Below are 23,106 nucleotides of genomic sequence, written 5' to 3'. Positions count from 1 at the left end.
CAGGCCAGATACAGAATGAGAAATAGGCTACGTGGCTTCAATAAATAACACTCTAGTTTTACTCAAAACGATTTTGTACGTGTTAATTTAGCTTAGGTTTTCAAAAAGTCCCCACCCCACTGTACACAAACCTAACGAGTGTAAAACTTGGCCTTATCATCCATCTGTGTGCAACTTCTTAAACTGACTATCTGTGCTCTATGAATTTCTAAAAGTATGAGGTTGGAAACATCTTGAATTTTTTCCCAGATTTATTTCATGTATGCAAATTGTATACAGTTTTTTTCAACTGCTTACACACATTTTCAAAAAGCTGCCTCTTTTTTTCAAAACTTTACACACAAATCCAAGAATTGCACACACAAAATGCAAAATGCCTCACATCTCTTTCAAAATGAAGCACTACATTAAAAATATCACAAACACATTTCAAAAGCAAACATTTGTCTTCTGTTGCAAACACTTTTACCGTAATGTTATATTTTGGGATATATCATGTACACACAGTTATTCAAAACCTAAAGCTCTTAGTTCATGAGCTCCTCTATACATTTCTGTACAAGATTGAAAGAAATTGGCAGAGAGATGTTTACAGTTTTTTTCAACTGCTTACACACAAAATGTTTACTTGTCACACAATTTCTGAAACCTGACACTCAAACACCAGAACCACACACCAAATCGGCAAAACCATACACTAATTCTCGACCTTTGACTCAGTTTTCAGTTTCATAAATCACTTTTTGCAAAACACAACACACAATTCTCTATGTAACACACAAAAATCTTACAGGAAGTATATTGATTTCCTTTTTCAAACACAACCAATCAAAATGCCACACTAATTCTTCAGTGCCTCACACTAACTCCTCACATGTGCAAACACACATTGCTTTACTTAACACCAACCAATCATGACTTTAGAAGAGGCCTATAAATAGGCCAAGGGTCAAGTTATAGGTTTTGAACAATGGATGCAAACAATGTAGACAGAGTAAGGGGAGTTGGAGGGAGAGCCAGAGGACGAGGCAGAGTTCGAATTAGAGGACGAAGAAGGAGGAAGACGAGGAGCAAGAAGTGTGGTCTTGAATGAGATCAGGGCTACAGTCATTGATCATGTGATAAACCACGGTTTACTGTAACAACAAGAGAGGCTGTACAGAGAGTCCAGCCCAATTTGAGTCGATTTACAATGGCAGGTATAATTTGAACTTTTAGAAATGAGAACAGGTATGTAACAATCTACTGTTATGTACACATGATCTAATGTACACAAACAGTAGGCTATAATACATATACAGTATTTTACAGTAGTACCCTTGCATTCATTTACTACGGTGCACTGCATTGGTCACAGTCTGGTGAGGTATCACACTGTACAGCAGTACAGCCAACTGTAAGAAGACATTCTGACCTTATTGTATAAAATAGTATATTATGTTACAGTTTATGGCACACACTCACACTGTTCCTGAATCTTCTACAGAGTGGAAAGGCGAAGGTTTCATGTTCACTGAAGAGCAAGAGACGGCTATCGTGAATTTGGTTTTGGCCAATAATGCTTTTAGAATTTGTGAAATATACGCAACCATATGCTTACTGTAATGATGCCACAATTTTTGCGAACATAAATGCTGTGAGCCCCTCAACAATACATTGTGTCCTCCAGAATTTTTTTTCCCGGACCGTGTACAGTAATACTGTATTCACAACCAGCAAAAACATAAATAAACACAAGAAATAAAAAGTTTGGCTTTTGTTTTTACAGTGAATTTTACAGTTTGCATAACTGTATGGAGCATAACTGTATGGAGTTTTGTTTAGTTCCCCAAATAAAGGATTAAGCGTTCCTGTTTGTCACTACCAAAACAATGATACCCAGTGATACATTTCGGTCTTGACTGTTCTTGTAGTGACAATTTTTGAATGCTTTTGAGCCTAGCTCAAAGATGCTAATAAGGACATGGTTAGCAAGCAGTTTTAAACAGATGTACACACATAAAAACTAAATTTTATGGAATAACAGCCAAAAAAATTTGCTAAATTGCAGAAAAAAGATGTTTGGTAGTGACGTTCCTTAAAGTTACACACACATTTTCAGACTTTTGAACAACACATTTACTTCAAAATCATAAGACCGATCTACTCAGCCTGTAGTTATTAGAGAGAGGAACACAGTAATGATTCTGTAGGGGTTTGGCTAAAATCAGTCTCAGCCAATGGACTAAAACATACACTGTTTCGGTAGTGACATAAAATCCGGGACACATTTTTTACATAATGTTTAATCATTTATGAATAAAATATAAAATAAATATATTTTTACGTCACTTTTTTAAAAACATCAAAAATATATTTTTAAAAACAACAATGGAAAAAATGATTTTTAAAATATAATAAATTTCATAAATTGAAATGTAAGGGTTTGGGACACCCATCTCCCAATTAAAAGTACCCAATAAATTATGATTTTAAATGCATTAGGCTTATAAATATTATTGTGGGTTTCAATTAATGATAGAAGGATCTTAGTAAACAACTAAGATTTGAATACTTGAATGCTTTTTGATTGTGTTTTTTTAATGTGGGACTGCAGTATGCGCAAATTCTGTAGAATTGCCCATAAGCAGTCGTCTACCTATTGGCAATGATAATTCTTCCAGCACTTCCCCAACTCCAAATATATTCTAATTGAACTTATGTCATCCAGGGCTCAGAGCCAAACTCATTTTCCATTACTTCTAAAGCCAGGTGAATGTATGAATACCTTTGCAATGAAGAGTTCTTCATCCCTGAATGATGGCTTTTTTCTCTCTTCTCCTCCTAGACAGAGTTCTGCCTCCACTGAGTGTTGTAAGTCATATATTAAAGCACACTGCATATTCACTGCATAGCTGATGGTTAAGAATATGCCACATTTCAAAACAAGAAAACTATAATTACATAACCATCACACGCCACACCTGAGACACTTAACTGAGTAAAAAAATGCAAGTAGTAAGAAGGTGGTATCAAACAGTGAAAACTAATAGTATATATTTGAGAAAGAGTACATGACAGATGAACACTTACTGTACCTCAACATCAGAAACTCAGATAAGGATATTTCCAGTACTTATTAAAGTACCCGAACAGTCCATGTGCAGCAGTCTGATTTTGCAGACTCTTGAAAACGTCTCGGTTACGGATGTAACCTCGGTTCCCTGATGGAGGGAACGAGACGTTGTGTCGAACCGACAGAATGGGGTTGTCTTGAGAACCTATCATCTTCTGAGTATATTGAAAAGGCCAATGAAAATTGGCGAATGAAATTTGCATGCCGGGCTCCTCCCCGGATGTCCGGGTATAAGAGGGAAGCCGGCGTGCTCATTCATTCACCTTTTGTTCTTCAGAGCCTACGCATCTGATTTACCGTAATGTTATATTTTGGGATAGGCCTATATCATGTACACACGGTTATTCAAAACCTAAAGCTCTTCGTTCATGAGCTCCTCTGTACATTTCTGTACAAGATTGAAAGAAATTGGCAGAGAGATGTTTAAAATTCACTGTAAAAACAAAAGCCAAACTTTTTATTTCTTGTGTTTATTTATGTTTTGCTGGTGTTGAAAAAAGTATTACTGTACACGGTCGGGAAAAAAAATTCTGGAGGACACATGTATTGTTGAGGGCTCACAGCATTTATGTNAGCATCCTCCCCCGACCGCTGGGGTGGGCGGCCAAGTGTTGTGGCATGAGGGACACAACGTCTCGTTCCCTCCATCAGGGAACCGAGGTTACATCCGTAACCAAGACGTTCCCTTTCTGTCGGTCTCTCGACGTTGTGTCGAACCGACAGAATGGGGTTCCTATGGAAAACGCCACAGCACTGAGCCGCGTCACAATCTCTGCGGAGCGACGTTGACTGGCCTGGGCGAGTCAGACGAACACGCTAACGCGAAATTATGACCTTCCAGTGGAGAGGAAGGGGGACCCAGAGCTTTCCACAAAAAGTTGGGAAGCCCCCTAACGCCGGCCGTCACGGGCGGAGGCCTGATTCTCTAAATGGCGAGAAGCCGCCCGGCACCGTACGGGCCACTGGGTAAGCATTATTCCCCCCTGGGGGGAAAAAACGCTGCAGAGGCCACTACCTACCGTAGGGAGGAATTAGTGGAGACACCACATGGTCTCACCATCAGGGGAGAACTCATGGGAGGAATGTGCGGACTGCAGGAGTTAACCGCAAGGTGGGAGTCCACCTGGGGAGGTCATGGGTTGCCAAGGTGGGAACCATTCATGAGGATACATCAGACGGAACAGCCCACGGAGGGGGGGTTACCACGTCTGGAGCACTAGGTCCGGTTAGAGCTATGTGGGAGATAACTCAACTGTTCCCCGGCCTAAGGGGGCAGGGCTGCTCTGCCCAGCCTGTCCCCTGGAAGGGTGCTTAGTGATGGATGGAATGCCTGTTCTTTACCCGAGGGGAAAGAAGTGAGGCGGGATCGCCACTGCTCCCCCCGGAGGGGGAAGGGCTTCCGCAGGCGTACGCCCTACCGGCTGCCGGTCCCACACCTTGCCAGGATGCGGGCTGACACCGGTTCCGCGCGTAGGTATTAGAACCTCACGGAGTTGTTAGGCATAGCCCAACCCGCAGCTCCGCAGATGTCTGCCAGAGAGGCGCCCTGAGCCAGCCACGAGGGGTGTGCCTCACCCCCAACGGGTAGGAAAAATATATCGGTATGCCCTAACGAGGGCATCCACGATCCAGTGCGCCAGCCTCTGTTTGGAGACAGCCCTCCTGCTGACCTCCGAAACAGACAAAGAGCTGCTCAGAGCTTCTGGGCTCTGCGTGCGGTCCAAGCAGAGGCGCCGTGCGCGTACTGGACAAGCACGGATAGGTTGGGTCTTCCTCCCCGGTGGGGAGCGCCTGCAGGTTCACCACCTGGTCTCTCGGGAGAGTGGTGGGAACCTTGGGCACGTAGCCGGGGCGGGGTCTCAAGATAACGTGAGAATCCCGGCCCCGAGTTCTAGGCAATCTGTGGACACGGAGGGTGCTTGTAGATCCCCTACCCTCTTGGAGGTGAGCGCCATGCGGAAAGCCGTCTTTATCAAGACTGAGAAAGAGCGGCAACCCCGAGAGGCTCGAAGGGGGCGGGGCCTCTTGAGGCCCGCCACCTAGGTCGCAAGAGGGTACGGAGCGCGGGTAAGGTGGTCACCCTCTCGCGCCCCTTAGGAACCTAATGACCAGGTCGTGCTGTCCCAGAGGCTACCCAGCACTTGGGTCATGATGAGCGGCCGTAGCGGCTACATACATTCCCAGTGTGGAGGGGGAGAGGTTACTCCCCCGTCTCTCTTGAGGACGGGACAGCTCGTACCCGACCGAGCAACTCCGCGGGTCTTCTCGCCGAGAAGAGCACCAGGACGAGAAGAGGCGCCACCTATGGGCGTATAGCCGCCCAGTGGCCGAAGCCCTAGCCTGAGTGACGTCCCAACCGGACCGGGGGTGGGTCACTCAGGATCTCCTCGTCCCGTCCAGACATGGAGACCAGGTTTTGCCTGGGATGCCGTAACGTGCCCCTTCCCCTGGGGAAGCTGTCCGCCAGGGGGAGCGGCCAGGGGGGAGTTGTTGTCAGAGCCTCAGCTCCGAGAACCAAGTCCTGGTTAGGCCGAAGGGGCGTAACTAGTACCACTTGATGCTCCTCTTCCCTGGCCTTGCACAGGCCCTGTGCAATGAGGCTCACTGGGGGGAAGCGTACTTCCGCTTGTCCCGCGGCCAGCTGTGCGCAAGGGCATCCGTGCCGAGGGTACCTCGGACAGGGAGTACCAAAGCGGACAATGGGTGGAGTCCGGGGAGGCAACAGGACCACCTGTGCCTGGCCGAACTGCCCCAAATGAGCCGGCTGCGCGGGGAGGGAGTCGCCACTCTCCGCGAGGCGTCGACTGACGAGAGAGCGCATCGGCTGTCTGGTTCAGGACGCCTGGGATGTGTGTGGCTCGCAGGGAGCTGATCACCTGCTGACTCCAGAGGAGGAGGCGTCGGGCGAGTCATGTTAGCTGCTGTGAGTGAAAGAATACGCCACAGCAGCTGTGCTGTCCGACCGGACCAGCACGTGCTTCCCTGCACGAGAGGTAGTAGCCTCCTCAATGCAAGTAGCACAACCAACAACTCTAGGCAGTTGAAATGCCAACGCAGGCGGGGGCCCGTCCACCGCCCCGACACTGCTTGCCCGTTGCACACGGCACCCCAACCTTGCAGGGAGGCATCCCAAAGGGGACCCCTGTCCGCAAGAAGGTCATGGAGACCAGGGGGTTAGGGTGTGTCGGCAGAAAAGCGTGTGACCATACGCCTGCTGCCGGTGTGCCACGCTCTCCAAGGAACTTGACTCTGCAGCCAGTGTTGGAGCGGTCGTATGTGCATCGACCCGAGGGGGACCACCCCCGCCGAGGATGCCATGTATCCCAGGAGCCTCTTGTTACAGGGGGACCGCTGACTGTCTGATCTTCAGGCAGTTCAACACTGATCGGGCGCGCTAGTCAGTCGCGCTGCCTCTGGGAGGCCGCGAGGGTGCGGGCTTCCTCGTCGCGGGACTCGCGCCCCCCCGGGGGGTGAGCGGGGCCGCTCATGAGGACAGAGTCGAGTTCCCTACCGAGAAAGAGGATGCTCTGCACCGGGGAGAGCTTGCTCTTATCTCAGTTGACCTGTAGCCCCACCGATCTAGGTGCCGGAGCACCAGGTCCCTGTGTGTACACAACAGATCTCGAGAGTGTGCCAAAACTTGAGCCAGTCGTCGAGATAGTTAGTACCCGCACACCTCCTTCCCTACGGGGAAGGAGGGCGGCTTCCACGACCTTCGTAAAGACTCGTGGAGACAGGGACAGACCGAAGGGGAGGACCCTGTACTGATATGCCCGTCCCTCGAACGCGAACCGTCGGAACGGCCGATGTCGAGGGAGGATCGAGACATGAAAGTACGCGTCCTTCAGGTCGATTGCCATGAACCAGTCCTGACGCCTGACGGACGCCAGGATGCGCTTCTGCGTGACCATCCTGAAAGGCAGCTAGTGTAGGTGCCTGTTCAGAACACACAGACCCAAGATAGGGCGCAACCCTCCGCCTTTCTTAGGGACAATGAAGTACGGGCTGTAAAACCCGCTGAACACCTCGGCCGGTGGGACGGGCTCGATCGCTCCCTTCACCAGAAGGGAGGCGACCTCCGCCCGAAGTACGGGGGCATCCCTGCCTCTGCCTGAGGTAAAAGGACGTCCCGGAACTTGGGCGGACGTGTAGCGACTGAATCGCGTAGCCGAGACGGATCGTCTTCCTCAGCCCGCCTGACAGTCTGGGGGCTCCCAGAACTGTGACAGGGGACTAGAGGTTGATCTGCTTCATCGCCCCCGCGGAGGGTGGTTCGATGGCTAGCAGTACGGATTCCTTGCCAGGGGAGGCCCCCCGGGGAGGAGATCGGCTCTGCCATATTTCCTGCCTGGCGACTGCGCAGCTCAACGCACTGTCTGACTGAGAGTGCTGAGGGCTGGTGTTTATACTCGACATTGCGCTTTGCCATGACGCAACGTCGAGTTTGCCGTTCACCGTCGTGCAGAGGGTGAGAGCGGCTGAGGTAACCCAGAGAGAGAGGAAACTCTCCTTTTTGAGAGTAAGTGGGCGCCAGCCCCCCAGAGGGGGCCAGCAGATGGAGGGACGGGGCAGGAACCGTCCCTATCCGACCTACCAGCGCTGTGGCTGGGGTCGGGCCCAATGGTAGCCTCGATCCCCCTGAGGTGATCCCATGACAGCCGCTGCCCGCGGCTGCTGATGGGGCGATGGTCTCCTCTTCGCTGTCTCCTCCAGGTCACTGGAGGGCGTTGAAGAGGACCAGGGCTGCTGGGAAGCAGACAGTGCACGGGACTCGACGGCCGAGGCGGCCGAGTTGCGGCACGGAGGACTGCTTTTTACTGTCGAGAACCCTCCACAGTAACACCAACCAGCCCCCCCTTGCGAGACGGGTACGTCGAGAAAGCGGACCTTCTCAGCGTTACTCATCTGCGCAAGTATCGGCCAGAGGAGTTCCTCATGGACCACAAGTGTGGACATCGTCCGACCCAGGGCCCCCGTGGTCACCTTGGTCGCCCGTAGAGCGAGGTCGGTGATGGCGCGGAGTTCCTGCATAAGCGCTGGGTCGGTCTTACCCTCGTGGAGCTCTCTCAACGCCCTGGCCTGGCAGGAGCCATAGCGTGGAGAGAGGAGGCAGCCTGGTCCGCCGCAATGTAAGCTCTCGACACCAGAGATGCCGAGACACCACATGCTTTGGACGGGAGTCTAGGTCGAGCCCCCCCAGGTGGCCGCCACCTACGGGCACGAGTGCACCGCGGCGGCATACTCCACCTGGGGGACACCGACGCATCCTCCAGCTGTCTCAACCTCGAGGGAAGAGAGGGTGACAGAACTTTGTTTGACGTGAAACGTGCCGGAAAGGGGCGTTCCAGGTCTTACAAAGTTCCTCATGCACTTCCGGTAAACACGGCACTGGGGGCGGGCGCGGCTTGGAGCCGCGCTCAAACCCGAGGCGCCATGTAGCCAGCCGCGAGCGCCGGGAGAGGCAGTGCGGGCACTGCAACCCAACACTCACGGCGGCCCGGGAAAGCATGGCCGACATCTCGACATCCGCTTTTTCCTGGGCTCGACCCCCCGAGGGAGGGAGCCCGAGGAATCGTCGGAGTCGGATGGCAGTACGTCACCCCCCGATGCTGCAAGAGACCTCTCATCATCACGCATCGTGTCCGAATACGTGATTGAGGAATAACACAAAATGCAGTGCGGGCAGGACGTATTCACAACTCGCAAAAATTGTGGCATCATTACAGTAAGCATATGGTTGCGTATATTTCACGAATTCTAAAAGCATTATTGGCCAAAACCAAATTCACGATAGCCGTCTCTTGCTCTTCAGTGAACATGAAACCTTCGCCTTTCCACTCTGTAGAAGATTCAGGAACAGTGTGAGTATGTGCCATAAACTGTAACATAATAACTATTTTATACAATAAGGTCAGAATGTCTTCTTACAGTTGGCTGTACTGCTGTACAGTGTGATACCTCACCAGACTGTGACCAATGCAGTGCACCGTAGTAAATGAATGCAAGGGTACTACTGTAAAATACTGTATATGTATTATAGCCTACTGTTTGTGTACATTAGATCATGTGTACATAACAGTAGATTGTTACATACCTGTTCTCATTTCTAAAAGTTCAAATTATACCTGCCATTGTAAATCGACTCAATTTGGGCTGGACTCTCTGTACAGCCTCTCTTGTTGTTACAGTAAACCGTGGTTTATGACATGATCAATGACTGTAGCCCTGACTGTAGCACCTGACCACACTTCTTGTTCCTCGTCTTCCTCCTCTTCTTCCGACTCGTCCTCTAATTCGAACTCTGCCTCGTCCTCTGGCTCTCCCTCCAACTCCCCTTACTCTGTCTACATTGTTTGCATCCATTGTTCAAAACCTATAACTTGACCCTTGGCCTATTTATAGGCCTCTTCTAAAGTCATGATTGGTTGGTGTTAAGTAAAGCAATGTGTGTTTGCACATGTGAGGAGTTAGTGTGAGGCACTGAAGAATTAGTGTGGCATTTTGATTGGTTGTGTTTGAAAAAGGAAATCAGTATACTTCCTGTAAGATTTTTGTGTGTTACATAGAGAATTGTGTGTTGTGTTTTGCAAAAAGTGATTTATGAAACTGAAAACTGAGTCAAAGGTCGAGAATTAGTGTATGGTTTTGCCGATTTGGTGTGTGGTTCTGGTGTTTGAGTGTCAGGTTTCAGAAATTGTGTGACAAGTAAACATTTTGTGTGTAAGCAGTTGAAAAAAACTGTAATTGGTGTGGAAATAATAAGTTATCTAGCCAATTGTTTTGAGTTACTGCAGCTTAAATATTGCTGTAAACAAAAAAAATACTGATATTTAAGTTAAAACAACACATAATATTAAGTTACAGTAATTATCAACATTATTAGGTCAGCACAACTCATCAAAATAACGCTTGACACTTAAAAGTTTTAATTAAACCAAAAATAATACTTTTTGACTTGCACCAACGCATTAAATTACAGTTTTTCTCGATTGCTTAAACACATTTCTTGAAATTATGCCTCGTATTCTCAAAACAGTGAACACAAATCCATAACGTCTCACCCAATTCTCCAAACATCCTATTTTCAGGTCAAAATGAAGCTCTCTTCTCTAAACCATTCAAACTTGCTGAAAAACCAAACTTTTCCCCCAGATATGACACACAAGCCCTCAAAAACACCCACACTGCAACATAGTCTTAAACACTGGTGAGATAAATTCAAAACACTGTTATTAAAATCTCTTTGTGGGATTTAAGAATAATTTGACAGATTAGTGTTTATTAGAATATACAACATAAAAGAGTGCACATAGAGCAAAGTACAAGGCTGGGCAGGACTAGATGCTGGCTGGGTCTGGAGCCGTGGCCCCCTCCTCGGCTTCTTCTTCTTGGACCAGCCCACTGGAAGCGTGGCCGGCTATAGGGAAGCAACAGGGGGTGTGGCTAGCTCTGTGCAGGAGGAGTCGGATGGGGAGTCCCACGACTCCCTGCGTCCCCGCCTGCCACGGAGGCTCGATGGGGGTGGAGAGGCTGTCGAGGGGGAGGTGGATGGTGCTGAGGTTCCCAGGGTGATCGTGCCCAGGGCGCAGTGCTCCGGGACGGACACCAGGCCGGAACGAGAGGAGACCGGATTTATTTTTAGCCTTTATCTAGCTCCTCTCGAAGCTGCAGCCATTCCATCAACTGTGGGAACGGCTGATAAACCATCTCCTCCCTCTCCGGAAGGGGTGGAGGGTTGTCCATCATGGCCACCAGGTAGGCCCGGACCAGCACCTCAGGAACGTACGCCTTCCTGGCCTCGATGTCCCGGGCGTAGTCCAGCAAGGGGCGCTGGCGCTGGGCAGGGGATGGTCCTCCTCCAGCGTGGGACTGGGAGGCGATTGCCTTCCACCACTCCGGATTGGAGGTGCAAGGCCGACTGGATTACCGGACTGGACACCGGCTGCTGCACCGGTAGGGAGGGAAGTCCGCGCTGCCGGGCGCTGCCTCTTTCTCTTCAGCCGAGCCACCCGCCTGGAGGTCGGCTGAAGGAAAGAGGCAAAGGGTGCGGCTGGCTCAGGCTGGGACTCCTCGGACGTGGACCCCCAGGATGCTCGCCTCCCCCGCTTGCCACCGAAACTGGCTGGTGGTGTAGAGGCTGCAGGAGGTGAGGAGGATGATGGTGTGGAGTCCCCCAAGGTGAGAGTACCCACCACACGGTCCTCCGGGATGGCCGCCAGACCGGGACGAGAGGAGATTGGATTATTGCTGGGAGAGGAGTCTTTGCCACACTCCTCTCGAAGCTGCAACCTTTCCACTAATTGTGGGAACGGCTGGTAAACCAACTCCTCCCGCTCCGGAAAAGATGGTGGGTCGTCCATCCCGGCCATGAGGTAGGCACTCAACAGTACCTCGGGGATGGATGCCTTCCTGGCCTCGACCTCCTGAGCATAGCCCTGTAAGGACCGATGGCACTGGGCTGGGAACGGGCCACATCCGGCGTGTGACTGGGAGGCTAATGCCTCCCACCATACCGGATTGCCGGTACACGGCCACCGGCTGGTTGGGAGCGTGTCCATGGGACTGCCTGCTGGGTTCAGTTGTGGCTGGTGGATTCTGTCACGATTCTCGTGGCTGAAGAACCCAATTGCAGGCAGGCAGTGGATGAAGGGGTTAACAAAGGATATTTATTATAAAAAACACAAAACAAAAACCCACAATGGGGTGCAAAACAAAACAGGAACTAGGAACACGGAAACAAAATAAGAAATCTAAACAAAACACTTCCCACGAGGGGGCAAGAAACAGAACTAAATCAAAAACGGGACACGACAAATTAACACGAGGCAAAACGGGAAACACTCACAAAATCCAACAGACACAGGGTAAGTACAGGAACGATCCACGGAAAACATGCACATACACGGTACAATCCACCAGCACATGACAAAGAAACAAGAGGGTATATATAGGCAAGACAAACGAGGGATAATTACACAGGGCAGGTGGGAAACATTAGACACGGGAGGAAGGCAATACATGAGATGAGAGGGGCGGGGCCAATGACAAGACACGAGAAAACACATGAGAGGTAAACACAAACAACTCATGATTTTCTCACATAAAACCTAAAGGCTCTGTCCCGATCCCGCCACACGACTAGAATTTCATAAACAAGACGGTGGGACCGTGACAGATATACTACAACTAATACAGTATAACTGTAAATAATAATAAGTATAAAAAGTAATCATTTTCTCACAATATAATAAAATCTTGTAATGTAATAATCATGATGTAATAATGTTTTTATATTTAGGACATTGGAGGCAGACAGGAGCATGAGGGTAAGAGACAGGGTGTGGAATCAGGACATAACCCGGGTCCCCATGAGCCAACAACACACATATATGTGTCTGGAACGCTAACCACTGGGAAGACATAATAACAATTATTTATTTATAATGTTAAATTGATAAGTTGTATGTGATAAAAATGAACACACTTTATTATGTAATTCATAAGGTAAAACCAGCACATAATCTAAACATAGTTTGACCTTTCAGTATAATAAATGTGGTAAAAAAAAATGTAATTGGTTAATACATTAATTCCCAATTATTATGTTATTCAATATTTTAATATATAGTAATTTAAATGGTTATCATAAAAAATCGCAGTTTTTGAAATAGGTTTTGTTCTTGGTTAAATGAACTCATGATAGATCTTGGCTTTTTGTTAAATTTTGGAGTGTTCATGGTGCCATGTGTCCTAAGTAGGGTATCACTAGGCTTTCTGGGGCCCCTAGCTAGTTTGTACAGCAGGCCCCAATGCCTAGCATATGAAAAAATGAGTGACCAGGTCCCCATTATATAAACATGGGATTTGTATAGAACCTGTCCTTGTTTATCATCCAATTGTTTACTTTCTTCACGGGACTTTCGTTTTTAGAGCAGTTATACTGAGGGTTGCATTTGCCCCCTTTCATAGTAACAGAACAGAAGAATTTTGTTAATATCTATAAACTTTACTTGTGCTTGCGCTCCGTGCAGATGTTAATTATTCCCAGAACACATGATTTTTTAGAAACACTGCTTCTTTGGATTTTGTGAAAAAAACGTGACATAGTTTGAATGGTGAGAGTATGTTGAATCAAAATAACACTGAAAATATAACATTTCAGTACAATCATCTCACTTAGAATTAAAAATCTTAAACCGCAAACAGAAAAAAGGCACACTCCTTCTGTGGTCTCATTCAATTGTATTTTTGGTGTTTTATAACCCAGTCCAGAAAATTTGCCCAATAAAAATACCACACTCACAAACACACGGCATTATGACTTCACATTAAACCGCTGTGCTTCATAACTTCAAAACAATGAAGTCAGTCACAATAACAGACAAAAGAGGAATTAGCTGCATTTTATTAGAAAATAAAAGTTCATAAATCAAAAATAACCATTTCAGAACATGTCATAACACTGTATGTCAAGATTTCTTGATAAGGTAGTGCATGAACATGAAGTTCATTTTCACATATTGCCTCCAAATTCCACCTGTGCTGTTGAACATGTCCGATTTATTATTAAAAACATACAGGAAGACACTAAAGACAAGTACAGTATTTTGTTGTTGTTTTTTCTCTTTTCTACAGCAGGCAAAACACAGTTTACGGAATGAAAATATGAATCTACTTTTCTCGGAGACATTTCCACTTTGGATCTGTTGAGCTACAGAAACGGATGAGAGAAAGACAGACAGGAAACACTGGAAACAGTCAGACAAATGTAGACAGACATCGTGAAAAATATACAAACATAATAACAAAAGATAAACAGAAAGAGAGCACCATAAGAGGCAGAAATCTTCAAGAAAAATATCAGCTGTGTACCAGAAAAGTCCTAATCAGTATTCTGTCTTGTTTTCTCATAAAAAATCTAAACATCACTCAAAACAAAAAGAATCAAAATGATATTTGTAAAATTGTAAGATACAGAAGAGAATATATTGTGCATTGTTTATTTTTCTTGTTTTATGGATATGGCATTTAAATATTCTCTGATGACAAAACACAAGTATACACAAATTATACAGTTTTACTTTTTGAACATGAATGCTTTATGGATGTTTCGGTTTTATTTACTGAGAAACAAGCCTGAACTGCTGATTTTCACTGTAAATCAGTCATTGTAAATCTTGGTCTATCATCTTCCCAATCTGTGTCTGTTTGTCATTTATTTGACAGCTAAAGACACTTGTTTATATCAGTGTGGCTTGATGTTTTCTGCGCTAATATAAGTGGAATGTGTGAAATGTGTCACACCATGCCGTTGTCCTGTCGTGGTTTATGTATGGTGGTGGTTATCTGTGGACTGTGTAGAGAAGGTGCAAGCGTGCACAGAAATCCAGCCAGCAGGGTCAAACCCAGACCGCCCCACGCGCTGAACATGGACCAGCCGTACCCGTGACTGATGTCCTCCGGCAGGCCGTACAGGTAGCGCGGATACCGCGAGAGCTCGAAATTAATCCCTGCCACACACGTGCACAGAGAAATGATGCAGCAGGTACCTGTGAAATTGATATGACATATAAACAATGCGGCAGTCAAATTTCATGAATAACACCGCACATTTATTTCATTTTTAAGCTTTGATGACGTCATTTTTGGCACTCTTATGTTCTAATGTTTAACATATTAAACATCTGCATTTCTAGCTGAAGTTTTGTTCCATTCCAAACACCCATTTTTTCTTTCCCCTGCTGCCATCTAGTGGTTGTTTGTAAAATGACACAACCATTAAGTCAACGCTTCTCACCTCCCATCAGGAAGAGAAGACCTGCTACATACTGCATTAGCTCATTGTGTTTCCAGCAGCCCAGCACGCCAATGATACAGCCAAACAAGATGATGGCAACAGCCATGCCTATAAAACCTGCCGTCATCCGCTGCAGATCTGCAGAAACAAAGGACAGAGGAGTATTAATATGGAGGACTAAACCTGCAAAAATTATAAATAAATTAATGTATAAATAAATAAATATATAAACGAATAAATGTAATAATATTAAAATAAATAAAGGAATGAATGGTTTGATAAAACAAAATAATTCGTTTTAGCTATTATTGATCTTAGCTTTAACTTTTTTTCATTTTTTAATTGATTTATTATTTTTTGTGTCCATTTTTTAATTCTTTATTATTATTATTATTATTTAGATTATTTTATTTACTATTTCCTTTTATTTTTTTACATTTATTTATTTATACGTTTATTTATTTTTATATTTATTTATTATCACATGTATTTATTTCCACTTTTATTTATTTATTCTTGAATTTATTCTTACTTTTCTGTGTCTTGTATGATAATTAGATGGGTTGGTCTTGCCTACTATTGGTTCAGCGTAGATTGAAGCGTTTGATAGATTACTCTTGACTTGTTTTGGACTAACGTCACGTCACTCACTGATCGTTTGCTTCGTGTATAACGTTAAGTAACTATGGCGGGCGCACAATTAGCTAGAGAGTTACAGCATTTAGCCAATGAAGTCGATAACCATGCATCAAATGACTGTGTGTCATTTAGATTAGGTGCGCTTATTGATGATTTATTACAGATTGACGGCGAGATAAATGACAAAGTTCTTCAAAATCTGTGCGAGTCAGGGGGTTCTAATGTGGTGACCAAGTTCCGGTTACAGGTCCTCTGCCAAAGAGGTGCATGAACGACCTCAGCAGATTCGTCGATTCTGAAAGCACAAGACGACTTGATATTAAGATGTCTAATAAACACAGACTTTCTTGTTACATGATTTTGACATTCTTGTTAAGATTGCAAATTATTGGTATGATCGCCCGTAACGGCTGAAGCGAGGTGAAAAAATAAATAAAGCGATTTGACACGGGATTCGTACCCATACAATAAAGCGAGGCAGCGTGTCACTACGGTAACAATCACACTAAGCTATTTCGCAATGCTAGCTGCTGCGGATCTTTGCAATAATATCAAGATGTCACACAACAATATGCAGCTGGATGAATCAAGGGAATATGCCCGTTTTAACTTGTGACCTCTGTGTTATTTATCTCTTATGGAATGTAGTTTACGAGTACCGTTTAGTAACCACGTCTTTTTAGAAGGAATGGTTTCCATTTGATGGCCCCTGTAGTGAAAGAACGATGCTCATTACTACCGTGTTAACTTGTGACTTAAGTTCACTATGTCTCAATTCATTTACATTATGTTACATCATGTTACATTAAATCTTTACGCTTTTTCTAACCGAAAGGCTGCTTATAACTATCACTTTGACAAAGCGTTAGCTTGCGACTTCGGTTTACAAGCTCATCTGTGTAGTTAAACCTTATTACATTTTGTGCTTTATAATTTTCACCAGTTGAACTGTAACACCACCATAGCACCCTCTGACTCGCACAGACTTTGAATGTGCTGCAAAGAGGCTAACAACTGAGGAAGAACTTTGTCATTTATCTCGCCGTCAATCTGTAATAAAACATCAATAAGTGCACCTAATCTAAATGACACACAGTCATTTGATGCATGGTTATCGACTTCATTGGCTAAATGCTGTAACTCTCTAGCTAATTGTGCGCCCGCCATAGTTACTTAACATTATACACGAAGCAAACGATCAGTGAGTGACGTGACGTTAGTCCAAAACAAGTCAAGAGTAATCTATCAAACGCTTCAATCTACGCTAAACCAATAGTAGGCAAGACCAACCCATCTAATTATCATATCAAGACACAGAAAAGTAAGAATAAATTCAAGAATAAATAAATAAAAGTGGAAATAAATACATGCGATAATAAATAAATATAAAAATAAATAAACTTATTAATAAATAAATGTAAAAATAAAAGGAAATGATAAATAAAATAATCTAAAAATAAAAAATAATAATAATTAAAAATAATTAAAAAATGGACACAAAAAATAATAAATCAATTTAAAAATGAAAAGAAAAGTTAAAGCTAAGATCAATAATAGCTAAAACGAATTACTTTGTTTATAATTAATTATTATCAAACCATTCATTCCTTTATTTATTTTCATATTATTCGTTTATATATTTATTTATTTACACATTTATTTATTTATAATATTTGCAGGTTTAGTCCTCCATATATTAAAAGCACACTGCTACATTAGCTAATGCGTAAAGTAGTGCATGCTGGGAAATGACTGCTGAAAGTTAACACCCTGTTTAAGGCTTGTGTGAGACATTCTGAAGAATATTGATGCTGCAGTTTTTCCAGACAATGAACATATTCAGAACTTTCACATATTTTTGCTAGTACAAATATTTGATGTTTATATAACTATAAACTATTACTGTATTTTAGTCAAGTGTTCAAATAAAAATAGCATTAAATTATTAAATTAAACTGTCATTTGGTAGTATTGCAGTAGATAATACTCATTGTAGTATAATATGTTAATTGTTTTTGGAGATTATAGTGTCACATTCAGTCTGTTACATCTCAAGTCATTACACTGATGTTCCGGTTAATAATTTATGGGGTGGAATCAATTTTATGGATCATATGTGTGTATTATGTGTTTTATGTAAGAGATAATGTACAGGCAGTCGTTTGTTGTCGCAAAAACAAATAAGAGACAACAAGCAGCCGGCTGTAATCTCGAAATAAGACCCTTCAGTGTGATACAAGACCCTCCGCTTCGCGCGGGTCCTGATCAAACAGTCGGGGTTTATTTCGAGATTACAGCCGGCTGCTTGTACATTATCCCGCTTATTACACGCAACTTGCCACATAAGAAAACAAATGTGAAATGTGAATTCGAAATATTCTATTATCTTATTTTTACCGAATGCAGACCTTCCGTGAGGAAAAGCCTTTTACTTTCGGTTTTAAGGTAAGAAACGACGTTCAAATGTCGCGAACAGTCAATTTGGTTTAATCATTTGTAAATATAATGTCATATATGTTATTAAAAGACATATTTATATTTAATTTGTCCAAAAACTGTCAAAATGATTTTCTGCATCCGGGTTACTGTGTGTTATTAGTTTTGAGAGGTTGTTATCTGGGAATAACGAACCTGCAAATGTCGCGACTGGCCAATCAGAATCAAGCATTCCAACTAGCCGTGTAATACATGTAGTATGTATTAATCCACAGAATTATGATATTAAACATGCTACGATGTCTGTGTACATGGTAAGATGTCACTGTTAAATGGAGGTACATGATTATCGGAGGCTTAATTAGGCAAAACATTTCATGAATAAAGTTTTAAGTTACACCCCACCCCACTGACTTAAGCAGAAAAAAATACATGGTGCCAGTCGTCGGGTGTCATTATTACGGTGACTCACGGAGAGCGTGCCACTCATCTTGTCGTATAGTCTTGGTGATGTTCACAGGCAGATTTCGAGGGATGTCGGCTGAGGAGTAGTAATACTTCACCGCCGTACAGCGCTGAAGCAAACCTGCAGAAGTAATTATGAATTATAATTAATAATTATAATTATGAATTTGACAGATACTTGTATTCAGAGCAACTCACTGTAAAGTGTACAAACTATATCACGTTTGTGTGTTCCCTGTGTGTGGAATTGCAATGTCAGCGCCATACTTCACCAGTCAAACTAAAGGTGCTCTTCCATTCTGAATGCATTGCTTCTTATATTACCAGACTTTCTATCAAACCATCTGAATAGTTGTAAATGTAAATGTATTTTTATGTTTAGATAGACCATCTAAGTATATAACACTTAGATGGTCTTATATACCTGACCCATCAGGTCTGACTTCTATCTCTTTTCTACTCTTTCTATATATAAAAAAACTTCGCTCTGTATACTGTAGGCTATGAGACCAGTTTTATTGCACTTATGCTTTCTGTTGTCCTTATGTTGTTCCAATTGCTTCCATTGTTACCTCATTTGTAAGTCACTTTGGATAAAAACGTCTGCTAAATGACTACATGTAAATGTTATGTAAATGTAAATATAACAGGATCAACAATTATCTCTTTCTGTGGTCAAGTTTATAGACTGCTGGAAAGAGTATGCTGCAGTGTGTGCATCAGTCATTTTGTTGCATTTATTTATGATTTATACCTGACTAATTTAAGTAATGAAGCTTTTGTTAAGATGACGTACGAAACAAACCAATTTTTTGAGCTATTAAAGCAACACTTTAGAACTTTTGCTCACGGCTCCCCCATGTGGTTGATAAGCGCAATTGTATAATAATCTGTTGCCAGTGTTGTAATTAATGTCGCTGTATAAGCTCCCCCGTGGGCACCACAATACACGTGAATTTATTTAATAAGATGATGGAACCGGCAAATGCAGAAACATTTAGAAACCATATCGCAATCTTCCGAAGACACACAGGGGATGGCCGGGCTGTTTGTACCGACCCAAACACAGAATTTACAGAGTGAGGTTATAGCCGCTATGAGGCTGCTCAGGTGGCAGCGGGAGGAGAACTCATCCGGTTAAGAGTTGTTCTAACACTGAAATAATTTTAGAGACATTATTTTAAGGTTGAAAAACTACAAAGTGTTGCTTTGAAGGAGCAATGTAGAGATTTCAGCGGCATCTAGTTGTAAGGTTGCGAATTGCAACCAATGGCTCACTCCATTCCTTCCCTTCGAAGCACTATGGCGGTCTTTATACACTTCTAAAGACATAGTTATGTATATTATATTGCATTTCTGTCAAAAGATCCTCCTAAATATTACACACAGCACCTTAAACACTCACATTGCCATTAATTCAAAAATATTCTTCAAGATTTTGTGTGCGTGTTGTATAGTTGTGATTGGATTGTAAATAGCACAGTTTTAAGAAAAACAATATGTGACTTGGCAAAAAACATACAAATAATCCATTAAATCCATTAAATATTAAGAACTGATAATACTGTAGTTTGCTTTATTTCCTGTGAGCTTTTTTCTATGCATTTTTGTATCCTAGAAAAACATATCCACTGATATGCTGTAGTTTGGCAATTAATTTGTCCATGTGTTCTAAACACCCCATTGTGTATAGGCTACCACACACCAAGTCATTTTTTTGTGATTTACTGTTATCTACATAAAATCATCCTAATGCTTAGAAATCAAATTGAAATCATAGTGAAATTATGAGACTTTAACCTGGATTTCACAGACAGGGTCACATTTGTCAATATGTTTTTGTTTATGATATAAATTCAACATGGCTGAAGAAAGGGGTGATGCACCATTTATCTCTACCAAAAAGACTATCAAATAACACAAATTACACAGTGGACATAACAGTTTTAGCCCTTTGTGATGTAATATTCTCAGAAGGGGTCTTTTTGTTTAGGATTAAACTCTAAAATTCAATTAATTGAATCTGCAAAAAACGTATTCATATTTAGTCAAGATCCGCAACTGTTATGCCACCGAAGACTATGTGTGTCTATCAGAGATGGCAAAAGTACACACATCCTTTACTTAAGTAGAAGTACAGATACTCATGTTTAAAAGTACTCAAGTAAAAGTTGAAGTACTGACTAAACTTGTTTACTCAAGTAAAAGTATAAAATATGGGCTCTAAAATGTACTTAAGTAAAAAGTAGCCAATACTACTACCTGTTTTAGAGTCACGCTCGTACCTCACAACTGAACTACCATTATGTAGAACACAAGCATAAAAAAGACTGATGGAATAAATCTATTTGCCACTACCTAGGTAGTGGAAAAAAACACAAATTTATAATACAATTATGATGTAAGATAAGAGTGTAAAGGACAAGCGTATTGATAATAATTGTGACAGAATTCCCTTTGTCTCAAGTTCTCAACCATATTTTTAGCTATTCTTTGTGTTGCCTTCCGCCTTGGTCCGTGTCAGCTTCTTAGACTACTAGCCTATTGTCTGCGATGCGTAATAGCCAGGAAATGACTGTTTGGTACTGTGATTGTCAAAACATTTTATAACAGAATTTCACTGCTTTCAATTTTAGATTAACTGTCCCTTTAAATTTTAAGCTCAGACCATTCATGGACATATCATTATACAAAGGTTGTAGACACTTGGGAGATCTTGTCAAAAAGAGAAAACTGAGAAATAAAGAGCTAATTAATTAGGCAAGTCAATTTACTTGGTAACCATTACTGTTTTTCTCGATTGGTTAAACACATTTCTTGAAATTATGTCTCGCTTTAAAATATTAAATGTTTAGCCTCTTACATTGTACGTTACACTCGTTCAACATTAAAACTGATGTCAGTGTTGCTAGATTAGGTGGATGATTTCCAGCCCAAAGGCTCACTAAAACCTACTTACTCCAACAAAAACCAGCCCAAAATTTTAACTTCCAAAATAATGTGATAGTATTTTATTGCAATGTCAATCAACGTTGATAAGGATCGTTTTTTATTTCCTTATAATTTTAATCATGACAAGATGAAAAAATATAATAAAAATCAGGAAAATAGATCAAACAGATCAAACAAGGCAAATGCATTAAGAAAATCAGAAAATAAGACTAATAGGATATGTCCAGAAACCACTTCAAATGGCAATCAGGAAATTAGCGCATTTTTGTGCAAAAGTGCCCACTACAATTAGTTCATCGAAAGCAAAGCAATGAGCAGGTATTTTTCAGTCGTTCATGAACTTAACGCACACACGATAGCAAAAAATATGCAATTCATACATACTAATGAACAACGGCAACAATAATGCGCTTACCTTAACGAGCTGCTTTAACTTCTGACAGAGCTACAGTACATCTTTCGTGAAGTATATGTTTGTAGAACATGCGAATAGCTAAATAGCTAAATTACATATTTAAAATCGGGTCCTTTCGCGCTAAAAAACCCTACCATTCACGAGTCACCACATGACGCAGATTATCACGCTCGAGATCTGAGAACAGTTACTCCGTATTCTTTGATTTGATTGGTCACCGCATTGCTCTGTAAACAGTAACTCCCGCCTTCTTACATTTGATTGGCTAGTGGCCACCTCACACAGCGCTTCGGCTTTTAGGCAGACCTATCATTAGGTTGAAAAATTCACTCAATGACAAGAAATAATATTGATTGTGCATCAAATACAGATTAAAACTAAAGTAACGAGCCTGGTTTGAAAATGTAAGAAGTAGAACGTACAGGTATTTGCGTAAAAATGTAAGAAGTGAAAGTAAAAAGTCGTCAGAAAAATAAATAGTGGAGTAAAGTACTGATACCAGAAAAATCTACTTAAGTTACTTCCCATCTGGTGTCTATATAGTTTTAGCTTTAATGTGATTATTGAGTAGATGCGAATGAGCTGTTATTGTTGATGTGACTGATCAGCACCTTGGATAGCGCCACCGCTTCCCAACCCTCCTTCTTACAGCAAATAAACTTACTAAATCAGCTTGAACTCAACACAATTGCATTGGTCTGATAAGCCTCGTCACCTTTAAAAATCAGATCCTCGTTTTCCAGGTCGAAACCTTCTCGATGGCATTTCCTCCACAGGCCGGTGGTGGTTGAGTTGTAGTGGCGGCTGCAACGCGACTCCAGGACAGGCTCTGGGTGCAGGGATTCCTGCAGAGCAGCTCCGGGCTCGGGGCGCATCCGGAGCGGGAGGTTTTGGTTTGAGATGTAAATGTATCCCGGGTTGTTTCTCTTACTGGCGTATTTTTTGCATCGATCCCGGTGCTTCCGCGCGTCCGTCTCGTACCAGTAGTCCGTGCTGATGGCCATGATCAAGAGTCCGATGGAGCACAAGGCCAGAAAGAGCCCGGACGCCGTTAGAATCCTCATGATGCCCGCGGACAGCTGTCACGTCCTCCGCCGAGTCCATATCATCCTAAACCCCGCATGACGGAGCTCTAGACGTACATGTTTGTGTGTTTCCGCTGCTGTGGAGACTGAGCTGAGACAATGCTGAGACTGGAGACTGCTGATGAAAGCGCAGGCGATTCGTCCGACAGCAGCTTAAGTCTCACAGCTGTTGTCCTGCTCAGACTGATGATGCCCGCTTTCA

The 23,106-nt window shown here is 43.3% G+C and overlaps 1 protein-coding gene across 1 annotated transcript; it reads right to left on the bottom strand.

Annotated features, from left to right (window-relative positions):
- Positions 1-13,386: 13,386 nt before the first annotated feature.
- Positions 13,387-22,892, bottom strand: tmem276a (transmembrane protein 276a). Its single transcript, XM_057326671.1, has 4 exons — positions 22,535-22,892; positions 18,460-18,573; positions 14,913-15,050; positions 13,387-14,664 (listed from the first exon to the last, which is right to left on the bottom strand). The coding sequence occupies exons 1-4, from the start codon at positions 22,881-22,883 to the stop codon at positions 14,414-14,416; spliced, it is 852 nt and encodes a 283-aa protein (XP_057182654.1). The 5' UTR covers positions 22,884-22,892; the 3' UTR covers positions 13,387-14,413.
- Positions 22,893-23,106: the final 214 nt, after the last annotated feature.

The sequence above is a fragment of the Triplophysa rosa genome, unplaced genomic scaffold, assembly GCF_024868665.1.
Source record: "Triplophysa rosa unplaced genomic scaffold, Trosa_1v2 scaffold120_ERROPOS529585, whole genome shotgun sequence".
NCBI classification, from domain to species: domain Eukaryota; kingdom Metazoa; phylum Chordata; class Actinopteri; order Cypriniformes; family Nemacheilidae; genus Triplophysa; species Triplophysa rosa.
The sequence above is the reverse complement of the archived record's forward strand: the minus strand, read 5'-3'. Positions and strand labels throughout refer to the sequence as shown.

Coding starts and splice junctions, on each gene's coding strand:
- tmem276a (XM_057326671.1), bottom strand. CDS start 22,883: ATGAGGATTCTAACGGCGTCCGGGCTCTTTCTGGCCTTGTGCTCCATC. Junction 18,574..22,534: donor CGAGGATCTGATTTTTAAAG/GTGACGAGGCTT, acceptor TTACTTCTGCAG/GTTTGCTTCAGCGCTGTACG. Junction 14,665..14,912: donor TCTTCTCTTCCTGATGGGAG/GTGAGAAGCGTT, acceptor TCAATTTCACAG/GTACCTGCTGCATCATTTCT.